At 37.5% G+C, this 17,238-nt stretch overlaps 1 protein-coding gene across 1 annotated transcript in view; it reads left to right on the forward strand.

Annotated features, from left to right (window-relative positions):
• NEK1 (NIMA related kinase 1) overlaps window positions 1-17,238 on the forward strand; it is a gene marked incomplete in the record, with an annotated part of 3,475,820 nt that overhangs the window by 3,192,539 nt on the left and 266,043 nt on the right. Inside the window, 1 exon segment of the mRNA XM_044062568.1 lies at window positions 9,969-10,228. Within this exon segment, the coding sequence (XP_043918503.1) occupies window positions 9,969-10,228 (260 nt within the window).

A 17,238-nucleotide genomic window follows, 5' to 3' on the forward strand; every position in this document is an offset into this window, starting at 1 on the left:
ATGTGGAGGAAATAAATTAAGTTGGAGGTCTGGAGGCCACTATGTCCTCAGAAGTAATGGGATCTGTTATTGTCAATTTTCATTTATTCCTCAACTAATGGGACTGGATCCGATCCTTTGATCCAATTCAGCTGTTATACTAGCTTGTGGCCTCCAACAAACTCTCGAGCTCCTTCCCTCTCCATAATGCACCACCCCTAAAAGCTGTAGCAAAGAACTCAACCACATCTAAGCACTATAAAATGACAGTGATACCCACTGTACTACTGTGCTAGTGAGCAGTTTTTACACTCATTCTGTTTCTGCCAGATAGTCAGTGATATTCTCTTATTGTGTGCATTGCTGATGTTTGTGATGAAATTTGAAACAAATGCACGTCCAACTCATTAATCTTAAATACATTGCAAACACACACACACACACACACACACACACACACACACGGTCCACAGCAATTATAATTTAAAAATGATTCCAACAAATGTATTGCGTTGTGTAACAGCACTTCAGTCATGCCATGTCAGTGACTGCTGCTTAACAATGATCCAGAAACAACAGAAAATCATTTTTTTCACAGACAGCCTCCGTACCCATATATTACAGCAACTTTACTGACTGTGCACCTCAGATGTCTGACTGTGATAAAAAAAAAAATAATACAGTTATGTAGTTCGGGTCTGTATCATGTACACAAAGAAGTAGAATGTCGACTCACCTTTAGTCGACCCGTATTTGTCAAAGCTGCACATCATCGAACGGCCAAATTGTTGATTTCTTTCTAAGGGAAAGAAATCGGTTGGCCATTCTTTTAAATCTGCCCTTTTCCCGACTGTAGTGCGATCTTGGAGTTAGTTTATTTAGTTGGGGGTGTGTGGTTGTAGTGTTTCTTTTAATGTGCTGAGCTTGGTTGGGCTACTGTTTTCTTTCCCTTAGAAAGAAATCAGTGTTTTGGCCATTCGATGTTGTGTACCTTTGACAAGTACGGGTCGATTAATGGTGTCAACATTTTAATTGTTCAACTTTATAAGATAGGCCCTGTAATTCAAGCTTCTTTCACATAAAAACACAGTAAAGTATTCATCTTACTTAAAATGTACACTAGTCCTACAAAGCCAGATTAGTTATTGTTGAATTTCAGGAAACAACAGGAAGGTAATTTACTTTTATCCACAGTCGGTCACCACCTCCACCCTTTCCAAGCAGTTATAACCACTTAAATGTACACTTCAGACATCTGATTTTAATAAATTGATGGCCATGTAACATATTTCAGCTTTATTTCTCACAAATAGTAGCCATACATTCTTGGTTGTTCCACAAAAGCTGAAACTAAAAAGACTTATTAGTTATTGCAATCCTCACTGATTAGCCAGAAAACTACACATTTTTGGGGACAAATCAAAAAAAGAGGCAAAATCATGGACATTCTCAGAGGTCGATGACAGTTTCCAGTTTACTTTACACACACATATGTTAATCTAAGCCGCTTCGTCACATAGGATACCATTTTGTTTGCTCCAGAAATAGGGACAAAGCCAGAAAATAATGGGGGGACAAAGGGACAATTCTTAAAATTAATTTACTTAATTTAGAAATAAAATAGAAGAACAGGTTTTGCATCAACATCATTTTCTGATGAATGAGAAGCATTAAATGTTAATGTTCAGCATTGCAGGCATAGTATAATCTTCACCTTTGTACAAGTCAATCAAAAAAAGATTTATAAGAGACATGGCAAAAAACAAAATAAAATACAAAATAGTAGAACAACAAGTTTTGTATCAACATACATTTTGTGAGGAATAAGGTATATGAAAATAATAAAATGCTAATGTCTGGCATTATTGACATCATATAATCTTCAGTGATTTACCAGAAAAGAAAAAAAAGACTCCTCAAAAATAAATAAATAAATAAATAAATAAAATCATGGATATTTGAGAGGTATGCTGAGCCATCCCCTGCCCATAATATCTGGTTGCCTGACTGCACAAATACTTAGCTGCTACTATCCAGGTAGTCCTCATTTTTCGAGGCTGTCTTCTCCCATTACTTTTTCAGGCCTGTGTTCAAAAGTGTTGGGTGTTTTTTTTTTTTTCTGTCCAAACATAGAATGTGTAACAATGACATAGAATACCTGCTGCTTGCCCTCAGGATGGAATGGGGAAGTGCCAGATCAGAGAATGGACCCTTCTTTTTGCTCCTTAACAAGGTTTTGAGGGGCAGCAGATCAGGTAGTGGCACCAGATGAGCCAATTTCCAGGCTATTGGTTCAGTCCCACCCGCATTCTGCACAACATCTGAGAATAGAAACTTCTGCCCTCTTGTGTTGATCATGAGTAGGACTGAGCCAAAAGCTTAGAAATTACAGCATGTTAAAGAAGGAGTCTGCAGTAGAAACATTTCTCTGTCTCTGTCAGGAGAGAAGTAAATAAAAAGCGAGCAAGAGGAGGTCCCCTCGTTGAATGCCACCCTAAAGCTGCCTAATTTGCCTGCAAATAAGGACAAGCAGGTTTACTTATAGCCAGAGATCAGAGCAGAAGCAGTAAAACTACCCATTTACTTTACTTTTTTCCTTTTAGTTTATATTATTTGTACTCCCTTTTTCATGTAGGTTGTTGTACTCTCTCCTTCCTTTTTGACTATTGTATGTATTCATATATCTAATCTGTCGTATATCTGTGTGTGTGTGTATGTTTGTATTTATTCATGTATGTAGATATTCATTTATATATATATATATATATATATATATATATATATATATATACATACATACATACACACGCACACACAATATGTATATATATATACACACACGCATATATGTAAGTGTGTGTGTAAGCCTGTTTTCTATTAGAATGGCACTGACTGTATAATCTTGCAGTATCTTGGTCTTGTTGAAGTCACATCACGAGAAATGGAGTGTACGTTATAGTCCTCATTACAATATTTGATGTTTTACCTTTTCTTCATCTGTTGGACGAGATAATTCTTTTCTTCAAGTACTTTATATGCATAATTATCTATTTCATGTTATGTTTATGCATGTGCTTATCTAGAACATTCCATTGTTGGATTATTAAATATGCATTTCAGGCTTTTCTGAAACTTGTAATTGTATTCTGCTTAGTTTGCTGTATTGTTAAAACTATGCAGTTATTTTATATTTATACATTGTACTGATTTACTCTGCTCTTACAGCTATGTTTTATTAAGTTCAGCCCTTCACTGTTTTTACCTAATCTTGTGTACTGCTGTATATTGTGTGTTTTGGTGGAAGGACATCATTAATTTCAGCATACAAGACCACTGTTGCCATATTCCTTACAAGAGGGATATCTTCCCAGTGGTAGCTATGTGTCCTGCTGGCATACCAAAGCCTGAGCCCTTCCATAATGTCATGTATCCACTGTATGACCTAAGCCCAATGGCAGGAGGAACATAGGGCGCATACATATGTGAAAACTTCAGAATTCTTTGCTGCTAATCTAAATGCAATACTTTAAGTCTTCAGTCTGTTGGTCGTATATCTCACAGGTGATTACTTAGCATTTAGGTAGGGCAGTTACAACTGGGTCAGTAATTTGTAGGTGTTCATGAGCTAGACTCTAGTACCTTAATGAGAATGTTAAAACTAAGCTTTTAGATTTTCTTGTGGATACTTAGAATCTGTTTGGCTCTACTGCTGCAGACCTACTTGAAGATTTACAGGACAAGGATGAGGCGATGCAAGACCTGAAGCAAATTTTCCTTTCCCTTGTCCCAAAGTCTGAGAGGAATTATCCTTCTAAAGCATGTCCTTTCTTTTTTTTTTTTTTTATAATGGAAGCTTTCTTGACAGTCTTTTTAGCATGGTTGTCATAAAGATTATAATCATGATTCAAAATTGAGATTGGCTTATGTTTGGCAGGGTTGGCTGGGTATTCACCTTTTTTGGGGAGTACCACCACCACTGTTCAATTCCACAATTTGGATATGATCCCCCCCAAGAATTTTTTTTAAGCAGAGAATGCTATGTTTTAGCTGTATTATTTTACTAGACATCTTACATACCTCAACTCTAGTGACATCTCTGTTGCCTGTGACCAGATAACTTTCTCATTTCTTCCTTTATTGTTTTTGTGAGTAATGATTTTGCATCACCTCTATCCATTTTCAGTAATCTCAGTTCCTCTAGGAATATATCTATTACCTCACATATCGATTGGCCTTATTCTTTCTTTTTGTAAATATTTTTGTTATGTCTGATAGCTTCATAGGTGAATACTAGGCTTGCCATGAAGGGCCATTTTAAGCCTAGCCAATGTCCTGAAGTCAGAATTAAACCCCCTGTAACTTGTGTCTGTGAGGTGAAGAACCTAACCATTATACCAAACTATATCATCATTATGTTTAATATTTCCCCTGGGTGTCTTTCCAGTTTTCTTGTGATTAGATCCCTTAGTTTAGCTGTTAGCTTGTTTTTTCTTTTGCCTCAGTTTTTGAGCTGTTGAATTGCTGTCAAAATATAATTGCCATACTGCTTCATTCCTGTATTCATTAATTATTGTCTGTATGTTCAAGCTTCAGCAGCCTGGCTGTTATTCCTGTTTTTCCATGGTAAACCCCCCCCCCAAACTACTCTGTAGAAATTTTATTTTCTGCACCACACAGATTACTTGGTTCCATTCTACCAGATATTCACCAGATTTCTTTGTTTAACATTCATTTTGTCCCATTTTTGTCTTAGTTCAACTTTTCTACCAAGTCCTGTAAAAGTTGCTTGATTTAATTGCCAGTTGATCATTCCTGTATTCATTAATTATTGTCTGTATGTTCAAGCTTCAGCAGCCTGGCTGTTATTCCTGTTTTTCCATGGTAACCCCCCCCCCAAACTACACTGTAGAAATTTTATTTTCTGCACCACACAGATTACTTGGTTCCATTCTACCAGATATTCACCAGATTTCTTTGTTTAACATTCATTTTGTCCCATTTTTGTCTTAGTTCAACTTTTCTACCAAGTCCTGTAAAAGTTGCTTGATTTAATTGCCAGTTGATCTTTTTGACAAATGTATAGACAAATGCCAATGCCTCTTGTTCATTCCCCCTGCTACATGTTTATCTAACTTGAATCAGAACATGCTACAAATTGTACTAATATTTAAGTTATCAGTGCTGCCCTTATCTTGATCTGGTGCCCCATTCATCCTGAGCTGTTTTGTAAGTTACATAACCTTCTTATACCCCCTGTGCATTGTTGGGCTTCTCATTAGTAGAACATTTTTAGTAATTATCATTCTTCATTTAGAGCACTACCTTATGCACATTAAATTGCTTAACCTACTTTTTGCCTGATAGTATCCCTGCTGTCACTTGAACATGTTTTGCTATGTTTCCCCAGCCGCAGTACCGTGGGCAAGATCAGCAGAAGTTCAATTCAGCAACCAGCTTAAAAAAAAAAAAAGAATAACAATGACTAAGAAAATACAGCAAGTAGAAATTAAAACTCTGCAGTTCACCCACTGTTCATATTAACACAAGGAAATTTTAGTCATCTTCATTTTCAGCAGTTGTGGTAGCAGGCATTAGCACTCTATTTCAGTCTAGCATTGCATTTTTTAATCAAGTCTTGTACACAGACTTTTGCCTTTCTGCCATTCTGTCTGAAAGTATGATGAATGGTTTAGCAAGTATCCCCTCAGTTAGAAGCTTGGAGGTAAAAGATTAACCGTCTTTGGTGTGAGTTGATGCAGTCCTAACAGTTTCATGTCGTAGTATATCTTGCTGAATTTTCTGCAGGTATTCCAATGTTTGCTCCATATCTAGAACAGTTTCATCTCCACCAGACAAAAAAATCCCAAGGCTTGTTATATAGAACATCTTTAGCTTAAGTCTCATTTCTCTGCACCTTTTTGTTGCATGGATAAATTGGTTTCTCCTTTTCCTTGTCTGTCTGGAATAACTGTCATGTATAATGATCCTGGTTACTCCAGTTTTTTGCATTTTTCCTTTCTGCCATAGGCTTGATATAATGATTTTTTTTATAAGACACTAACTTCTACATGGGTCTGGGTTATCTGGTTTTTGGCTGTAGCATTTGGCATATGCACTCTATGGACTGTTTTTACCACTGTCTTGAAGGAGAATATCAGTCTACTTATGGATGCTGTACTTCATACAGTCCATGGATTCTGTTCCCTCTGACTTTTCATTAAAGTTCTCCCTTCTTGAGCGATCTTCCATTTCTACGAGTTTTTCATTATTTCTTCTTGGCTGACCTTATATTCTTTTAAATTTTCCTTCATGTCCATTCCTGATCTGTGAAAAATAATCAGCTCATCAGAATGCTTCCTCAGAAACCCTTCCATTTTTTTATTTTTTATTTATTTTTTGACTGGTTCTTGCATGCTTCTGAAGATTACCACTGATCTTAAATATTTCTGCGTACATTTGTGGAATTTTTTCCTGTAGGAAAACCATGGTCCCTCTAGTCATTTGCTTGATCTTTCTCCATGAGCACAGTACAGATACCTGTCTTTATTATAGTTGCTGTTTCTCTTTATTTTCCACTTCTTTTCTTAATAGTCATTTGGCAGGAATAAATTAATCTTCCCAGACTGGCTTTTTATACATTTCTTGATCTATCCAAAGCCTTAGACATGGTCTTTCGCAGTAAACTTATCAAAGTCCTCAAAGAGCTTAACATAACCAAACCCTGTCCTTACTGGTTCCAGGACTACATAACTAGATGCCAGCAAGCAGTACTTTGGCAACATAAACTATCTCCCTCCCCTTCTTCCAGTTACCCTTGGAGTTCCCAAGGATCCATCTTTGGTCCTCTACATTTCTCACTATTCACAAATCTACACATCAGCACTCCTTGCATCTGTGAGTCAATACGCAGATGACTCCCCACTAATATGCAGTGATCCGTCTCTACAAGAACTACAATCCCTTATACAAGACACTTCATCTGCTGTAGAAAAATGGCTAACCAACTCCCAACTAATCCTGAACTCCAGCAAAACAAAGCTTATGCTGCTCCATCTGACTAGACATACTTTATACTATCCCCCCCCCATTTAACATTACATCCTCAAATAATACTGTAATATCACCCATGGATCACACTAAACTATTAGAAGTGGAAATAGACAACAATTTAAGGTTTGATATTCACATTGTCTGGACAATTAAAAAAGTATGCAAAAAACATGGTACTCTATATAGAAAGAGGCACTTCCTTACTAATGACACAAAAGCTGTTATAGCTCAAACTCACCTAATCTCAACTTTGCTATGCGCATCACCAGTTCTTAAAAACCTAAGAAAATCTGACTTAGCAAAACTGGACTCCTGTTATAACAAAGCCGCTAAGTTTGCCAATGACTCTGTCTCCAAGACGCATCACTGCACTGCACTCTAGCAACTTGAAGTACATAGAACTTCCTTAACTAATTCTTTATAATCCACTAACAGTGGCCCATAAAATTCTCTACCTACCTGAAAAAAAAAAAAAAACAGCACTTCAAAACCTACTTCACCCAAACTCCAGTAACTGAACTCTGTTCCAACAATAAATTACTAATAAAGACGACCAGACCAAAAATACTGCTGGTTACTCATTTCTCCAACTATATAGCAAAATTCTGGAATCCACTACCTGCTAACATAGCAGCATCTGCTGCCCCTTCCCAATTCAAACAATTGCTAAAAATCCATGTAACACACACCTAGCTATGCTCATGTACATCCCCAGGCTAAACTATTTGTACTGTGCATCCCTTGTCTAACCTTTCATTTGTAATCTAATATCTACCCTCAAGACAAACGTAGTCTCAAACTAAATAGGGTCTGTCTCCACTCTGTGCTATACTGTTATGCAAGCTACTCAGTGCAGTCAAGATTCAGAATATCCACAAGCTATTTCATTATGCCCTTTCTATACTGCTACTTTTACTACTGCTAGTTTAACTGTTAAGTAAGTAACTTATGCTGGTATGTATATAGCTCTGCCTGTCTATCTGTATTCCTCTGTACAACACTGATTGTATTTTCTCTTTGAATATCTGTGGAAAATCTATGTAATGCTGAATGTAGATCTCTTTGTAACTTGGATGAAAAGCTTATACCTTTGCTCCGTGCTGCCCAACCTACATGTTACACTATTATTCTTTGAATAGTGCATTGTTACTTTGTATGAAATAAGTTTGTGGAACTTTTCTCCCCAGGCCTCTGCTGAAAAAGAATTTGTGTCCAGATGGACTTTCACGGTAAACAAATGTAAAATAAAAATAAATAAATAAAATAAAATTTCACCCTCTTGGCTATTGGATGGCTATTTTAACCTCTGTGCAGTTTAATGTCTTACCCACACTGTAAATTGTCAAAAAAGTAAACATCCTTCTCTTGATTTTGCTAACTGCCTACACAACAGTCAAGTTACCACACAGAAATTATTGCATTTCTTAAGTGGTAGTCTTCAATGAAAAATTCCTTACCAAAGTACGTCAAAGCCCATTCTAGCCAAGCAATGGTATATTCAAGCAGCATGCTTCAGGAAGGGTTATTTCCAGGATATATGTGATGCTCAGCCAGTTGGCCCATTCATTCCTGAACACCAGAGCAAGGGTCAGCTGGGAGGGGACCATGATTAAGACTGCCATCAGAAGTGTTTTGAATTTTTGCCTTTAAACCCTAACCCTCCATGCCACTTGTGCCCAGTGGCATGCTTGGGTGGGATGTGCAGTAGGTGTCAGCTCTGCACTGCTGCTCATTTCCACAAAGGCTGATGACAGCAAGACTCCCTGCCCCACCCACATAAGGCAATGCATGGCAGTTTTGCTAGTCTCCTCCAGGGACATTTGGTCAATGCATGTGTACTTATGGAGTCATGAACTTCCTTCCCATGATGGGCATGCCCATCCTTTCTTGCCAGCATCATCTGCTGGCCAAGCCACTAATCAAAACTCTAGTCACCTGGGCCATTGTCAGACCTGTATCCCTCTACACTACCACTGCAGATGTACATTTACTAAACATTACAGTCAGGACATGCAAACCAGGAGCAGAGTGCTGAATTTTGAAGATAGGCCCACATTGGGACTCATGGACTAGCCAACCACCGATATGACTTTTTTCATTTTTCATGAGTCCCACTCAGATATTTACGTTGCATTAATATTCAGTCACATGAAGTTCATTTTTAATGTAGTGGACTCACTTAAAACACACTGTGATAGCTAGCAGGTGTGCTATTAAACACCTAGTCAAAGTGCAGTGACCCATAATTTTTCTTTCTTTCAGCATTATTGGTAATCAGGTTAACTGCACTGACCTAATCTACACCATTTTTGGTCACAACAGAGAGTGATATTTTTTGGTAAATAGAATATAATTTGACCAAAGCACCAAAGGAGATTTATCTACTAAAACATTAGAATACACATTTAGTGAATTCACCTTTACTACCATTATCTCAGGCAGCTAGACCTCAGTTTAACTTCTCAGCTGAGCAGTGGCATATGGGGTACCTTCCGTCATGGTATTAGAAACCCAAAATATATGGAGAAATTACAAAAGTGAGAACATGACCTAAGTGACATATGGGAGTGGAACCAACTATCTTCTGGTCTTTATGCACTAAAAGTAGGGGTTGTAATTTGCAGAACCATTGATTTATCAACATATTGCCAGTATATTCACAAGAGATGGAACAGAAATGACAGGAAGTCAACGTAGTGTGTGTGTGGGTGTGTGTGTGTGTGTGTGTGTGTGTGAGAGAGGTTGATTAAAAACAGAAATACATTTTTTCACTTATAAATTTGAATTTGTACTTAATATGTACATTACATCCACTGATGTCTTTGTCTATATTACAAGTAGTGATTTAGGAAAGAAGACCTGATGTTTAAAATAAGAACATGATAAAGTTGTAAGTATTGCAGTACACTTGTAATCTAACTGGAGAATATTCCATGCAGTATGTTTGAAGATGGTGATCCAGACCTACAAGAGCTGCAGGCCTCTATGGAGCAGTTGTTAAGAGAACAACCCAATGAGGAGTACAGTGAAGAGGAGGAGGCATGTTCTGGTCAAGATCAGCAGGAGGATGTTGACGAAGTGCCACAAGATGATGAGGGTGAAGAGAGTGTAAGTGTCTTAGCAAGTGGAATTGATTTAGATGAAGAGGAGGACAACCATCCTAGCAGTGAAAGTGCACTTAATGAAGAATGGCATTCAGGTATGTAACTCAGATGTATATTTTTTGCAGCCTTATAATGTAGTATTTTATGAGTTCTAGTATCTAAAGTGGGACCTTGGATATTTGTGTTGAGATGAGTATTTGTCAAAGTCATAACGCTCAAACCACTGATAATCTAGTCATTCATCTACCATACAAGTGATTGTTACCTTCATAGCTCTGCAGTCCTTCCATACACAATGCTGAGGCTATGTTACAGAGTTTGAACTGCCACAACCTTTCTTGCAACTGCACTGACAGTTGCTGACTACAGGCATCTATATACACAATGGCTTGCTTGCACTTTCACATTGTAGTTCAGTGTGTGGCTACCCACAAAGTAATTAAAAAATAAGAAAAACCTAAAAATTCAAGTTGTAAGATACTTAGTACAAAAACAGAGAGAAATATGCAATGCAAATATATACAAGGCAAAAGTACAGTATTTTGAGAATGCAGTAACAATATGTTTGAGAAATTTGGTTGCCATTAAGTTATTTACAAGGAATGTAACAATGCCTTGAATAAAACAATTCAGAGTAACATTATGGCATAGTACAACAAAGATGCATTTCATAGCATGGATACTAACTGCAGAGAGAGTAATATATGTAGACAGTTTAGGTAGATACCAGGCAGATATGTTAATTGAGAGAAGAAGAAAAAATTGTTAATTTCCTGACAAGTACATATCCATGCATGTTGGAAATTAATTTAGTTGCTTTTTTTGAATTCACCACTTGTGGTAGTTGAGACGGGCAAAGCTATTTGACTGTTTTGTCTGTGAGATTTTCAGATCATCTTTTTTATGATTTCATAGCATGGTGAATAAGGCATAAACAGTAGAGGACATTGTGTTTTCACTAATGTGCAAATCCAGAAAGTTGTGAAAACACATGGAGTGGTGCAAAATAGTAAATGAGACTATGTGGAGGAATAATTGAGAAGGAAATGGGTATCTCTTGGTGTAGTAAATAATTTGGATGGGGAGGATAAAATATCCTAGTTGGTATGCTTTTAAATATCCAGTTATTTTGTTTCAGTGTTATATTTTTCTATATATGGCATTTCAGGATGATACATTATCAGTCTGGGGTGTCAATTTTTTTTTTTTTTTTGCGTTTGATTTTTGCAGAACCACATACAGTATATAGACGTGTGTCTGCCTGTTTCTGTCAGTTTTCAGGTAAGTACTCTGAGAACTTTGTAAATAGTGTTTCCGAGGTGTTTTCAAAAAACAATTGCACTGAGGGTTGTAAACAAATCCCACAAAAGGTTTACTCACTCATTGCATTACAGTAACAGTAGATGTTAAAGCAGGTTTTCACTGCTGTAACGTTACATCTCCTGTCACTGTCTGGTTTAGATGGGTGATTATCAGTTGACTAAAATGCTTAGAGCTAGGTCAAGATTTCCATCGTCAGTGCGCAGGTATGTTGCTTTTCTCCATAGGAATACTAGCTAGACACCGAAAAGACTTAAAGAAAAAAACACTGGGATTCATTCCTAAAGTTGTCTGCATCAGTGTCTTGCACAAAGAATGTAGGTTTTATTGTAATTGTAGATGTCAGTATAGTCACTACTGTAATCCTGTTTCCTCCCTGCCTTCCTTGTGGGTATTTCGGACCAGGGTGTTGGCACACACTAGATTTCCTCTCCCCGCCATGCTGTTATAACCTCCCCGTACTCTTCCCTCATCAGGCCAATAATTGAGTACAACGCCCCTTTTGGTATGTATCTTTCCAAGCACCTGCAGCAATTGGATAGACCACAAAGGTTCCTCACAAGGAAAATTCAATGTCTTCAGCATCTGTCTTATGTGGATCATCTGAAATCACTGTCACTTTATTCCTTTTTTTTTTCCTTACAGACTGCTTAGAGGCTATTTCTGCCTTACATGTAAGGTGGTCTCTGTCCCTGCTTTACTGGAAATGGTACATATCTGCAAGTCAAGTGGTACATGGGTTACTCGCTTTAAAGACTTTAACCAGGTATGTGACATTAATAGAACCTGCTGAAGGGACAGATTTCTCTGAGGTTACCACACCTTTGGAACTGACTCCCACTTCATGTCAAACAGAGCACCTCATTGGCCCTCTTCAAATGCAATCTGGATGATTCGATGGGTAACAGCAAATTCACCCTAGGGGTTCCACTTGTGTCCCTCTTGCACAGGGGCAATAGGTGGTGATTGTGGAAGTAAGGGTAGAACTTGGCTAGGCTTGTAAGGGCCCTTGGGCCATTAGCCTAGTAACTTCCTATGATCTTATGAAATGATGTGGCACAGTATGAATTAAGATGTCTGCACACACACACACACACACAGATGTATATATATATATATATATATATATATATATATATATATATATATATATATATATATATGTATATACATATATATACATATATGGGTCTACTTTCAACTCATGAAAGCTTACATTAGCAAAGACTGGAATATCGAGATCGGAAGACTGACTTCTTCAAAACCTGAAACTGCAGAATATCGAGTCAGAGAATACCGAATCTGTGAGGTATTGTGTTGTGCTTGAGCAGTGCAATATCCATTTAAGAAGTGGTGCATTTTAGTTAATATATGTCATAAACAAAACATGCTGGAGGGATAGGTTCCTGACCCAGAGACTCCCCAGACTCTGGAATAGATTGCCCATACATGTCAAGCAGAGTGCCTCTTTGGCCCTCTTCAAAAGGAACCTTGACGATTTGATGGGAGAAAGGAAATTCACCCCGGGGATCACGTCAGTCGCCCTGCTAGACAGGTGTCCAGGGAAGTAAATAGTGTGGGAAGAAATATCCAGGGAATTGTTATGGCTAGGCTTGTATAGGCCCTAGGGCTGATAGCCTAGTACCAACCTATGAACATTACATGAACCGGTGAAGGTCATTTTTGAGGTTGTTTTTTAAAAGTTGTGAAGTAAAGGGTAAGGAAGATTTTATTGTTGAGGGTAGGATTCATGTGTTTGTAAGTAAATTGTGTGAGTGTTGTTTGCGGTGAAGGGATAAGTGAGTGGGAGTGGATGTGTTGGTGTTGGCAGGATGTAGGTGTGTAGGGAAGGGAGAGATATGTGTGTTAGAAAGGGCTCTGATATATGTTATGAAGTGCTGTGATGTGTGTTATGGAGATCGGGAAATTTACCTTTCCTTCACTGTAGTGCAATCTCCAAGTTAGTAAATTATATTTGCAAGGGCTGTGGGGGGGGGGGGGCGCAGCCCATGTTGGCAGTGGTTTATTATGTATTTCTTGGTTTTATGGTGTAGGGTGGGAGGTTAATGTTTGGATTGCGTTTTTCAATATTTTGGGACTCTATATTATGCACATTCAGTATATTTTAGTTTTGTGGTTATGGTCTTAGTTTACTAGTCTTTGGTAATGTAAGCTTTCATTGTGTGAAAGTAGACCTGTGTGTGTGCACGTGTGAGAGAGTGATTGGACACACTAAATTGGCCATAAATGATGCTGTGCATGCACGTGTGTGGTATGGAAGAACAGATGTGATGGGGCTAACCACCTGGCATTGTGAACCTTGGCTCTAAATGATTGTGACTGTTGAAGTAGCACCCCGACTCCATGCACAAAAATATGAAAAGAGGTTATGGGTGTGTATGTATATATATATATATATATTTATTTATTAAACATTGTTAGGGCCTAATCAGCTGTTTGGGGATCTTAAGCATTTAGACATTTTGTACCCAACATACATTAGACTATAGCTTTGTAAAACATATATATATATATATATATATATATATATATATATATATATATATAATACGATTATGTCATGAAATGTTGAAAACAAAATACAGAAACTCTAAAAGACTGAATGTACAAAACACTAACTACTAAAAATACTGAACTGAAAAAACACTGAATATTTCATTAAAACAATACTTTATCAGTAAACTCCAGCTACAAAACCAAGGTAAAGTGTCATATTGGTAGTGGCACTGTTAGGGAAAGAGTCTCCTGTAGCACCTTACTCATGTGCTAACCATAATTCTACTCCTATCCGTAATCCCAACCCTACATATTACTAAAAATAGTTCTTACTATTACCACTACACAAGAAAAAAGGACAGAGAACACACCGCTAAACTTGCACAATCCTAATTTAATCCTCTTACCTAACCCGTACTCTAACTGCCAACATTTGCGCATGCATTTTCCTGTACACACCTACGTGCCAATGCCTCATCTCAGTGAACAGAAAGGTGATCAGTGGTGTCTTGCAGGCTCCATGCCGGGGCCATTTCTTTATTTACTTCTCTGTACTACAGACTTAAAACCAATACCTGTGGGCTAACCAAGTTTGCAGATGACTGCAAGCTAGGAGTCCATATGAAATCCCCCTCTGACACAGAAGCCATCCAGCATTTACACTTATAAATGTCTGGTGTATTGAAAATGGGATTAAATTAAATTTGTTAAAAAATGCAATATTGTTGCATTTGGCAGGCAAACCATCCCACCATTCACATTGCATTGACAAAAACCTATTTCACAACTGAAAATATAATTAGATACCTGGAAATATGGGTTGAGAATTCCTTCTCTTTTTTGACGACCATGTAGTGTCAGTTTTCAGGAAATCCTTATACTTCACACAGCTGATCACCAAGGGGATATAATCCAGATCAAAATAATTTATTTTTCTCTTGTATTCTGCACTGATCAACTCAATTATATAATGCAGTGCCCCCTTTTGGATGTATATCACCTAACATATCAAATGGTTTGAAAGACACCCGAGTTTCCTAACAAACTGGATCATAGGCTTAAAATATCTGAGCTACCAATGAAAAAAACTGTAAGTGCTGTCCATATTTTCCATGTTGTATAGGCTCCTAAGAGGAGAACTATGCATCCTCTTCTGAGGAATCAGAGACACAGTAATCCAGGATCACTTGTACCTTCATAAATCAAACATTTCCACAAATAACAGAACAAGAAATCAAAATTTGCTTCAGCAGATCAGTAAAACAGTGGAGTAAGAGACTTGTTACTCGGCATGTCCCTCATGTCTTGAATGTACTCCCCCTTTAGATAAAGTAGTGCGATCCACTATCTTCCTTCAAACAGGACCTGAACAATGGGATGAGTATTCATTAATTCATCCCAGGTATGACTGGCATAGCCATCCTCATGAAGGGAGGTACATGGTGGGGTGGGAACTGCCAAGGTTTAATTGAAGCCTCGTGGCTTCCAAGATGGCTGCACATTGAGTAACAGCTTAATTTCAGCTCTCCCAGTGTGAAAACAAATTATAAGAGAGAGCCAGTAAACTCACACTTTTGGGTAATTTTCAGTAACTGGTTAATACATGCACTGCCTTGATGCCTGCAAAAGAAACTAATTCAGAGACCCTGAAAAAAATCAATCACAAAAGGTGAGGAAAAAACACTGCCTGGGAAGAATTCTGCAGCTGTTCAGCAAAAAGCAGTAACCTAGAGGAAAAAATAAATCAAATGTACTCAGACCTGATTAAAATAAATGACACTGATGGGAGTATATCAACTCAAATAACAAAAGACTGGAATAAATGGAAGAAGCTTTAAACAGATATTCAGATGAGGTGATAAAACTGCAAAATTCAGTGGCTGGAATGAAGGAAAGGCTGGTTGAATATGAAACTGCTCAGGAGAGATATTTAAAAAAAAAATAGCATTAGAAGACAGAGCATGTAGGGAAAACCTGAGATTTTCTGCTGTAACAGAAAGCTGGAAGGAACAAACTGTATTTTATGAAAGTACAAAATAAGGAACTGGACTGGTATTCCACAGCAGTTGTTGTTAATTGAAAGAGCACATCGTGTGTGTGCTCCAAACCTGGCTGTGAAAAAGCAACCTAGACCTTTAATTGTAAAGATGCAATCCTACCAGCAGGAAGAATTGATTCTGACAAAACTGTGGTAGAAGGACAAAGCACTAAAAGCTGGAGACAGTTGAGTGTTTGTGGAAACTGATTACTCACTGCATGTCCGGTAGAAGAGGATTAAGTTTATCCCACTAATCAGGGAATCTCGAGAAGCAGAGGTGAGATTCAAACTGCTGTATGCAGACAATAATTTTTAATGCTAAACATGCCAACGAAGAAATGCAAAATCTTATCAAAAAAGTGAGCTGTGAAACAGAAGGAGATTCTGATTATTGTTCTTCTGGTAATAAAGATCACAGAGAGACTGTGCCAATGAAAGCTTTTCCAATGCTTCAATGGAAATTGCTTGAGAAACAGAAAAAAGCACAAGAGTTGACTAGAAGAACCAAGAGTATCTTGGAAATGAAGCAGAGACTGGTTTTGGGAGATGGAGAGAAACAGGGCTAAAACCAGCTACTTGGAAATTGACAAATGTGTGATTTTAAAGCATTAATTATATTTGCGAAACAGGACAGAACAAGAAAACCTCGAAATATTGTACTTTTTTTACATTGTTAAGCTTGTAGGGACTCTAAAGCATATGCTTTACTTCATGTTGTTAATGTTTGGATGAATACTTAGGAGAGGGGGAGAGGAGATAGCGAATCAATTGTAAGTAAAATTGTGTTCTTAAAAGTAGTATTTTTGTAATGCATGATATAATCTGCATGCTATAAAATAAAGTGTAATGAATGGTGATACTAAAGTAAACAGTTGCCCCTGTTTTTTTTTCCCTTCTGTATTTTTCCTTGTTCAGTTTTAGGAAATGTAGGCACAGCAATGTAGAAAAAGTAGGAAAGTCTGGTCTGATTCAAGAAAATTTGATATGCTTTTTCTCATGCTTGCATAGGGGGATGACCGGATTAAGGCCCTTAGCTTGATCTAGTAACAATGTTTAAGAGAAAGCAAATAAATAAAAAGGACATTGAATATAATAAAGCTTCCCTCTAGCAAATAAATGAATGCTTGTAGAAGAAACTCTTTAACTTGTTCTCATGTCTCCATGGAAGACAATCTGATAAGGAGCAATAAAATCAGAATACTTTTCTTTCAGTGGCTAGGATATGATGTT

Source organism: Protopterus annectens, chromosome 2.part1, assembly GCF_019279795.1.
Source record: "Protopterus annectens isolate FY-2018-M chromosome 2.part1, PAN1.0, whole genome shotgun sequence".
NCBI lineage: Eukaryota > Metazoa > Chordata > Ceratodontiformes > Protopteridae > Protopterus > Protopterus annectens.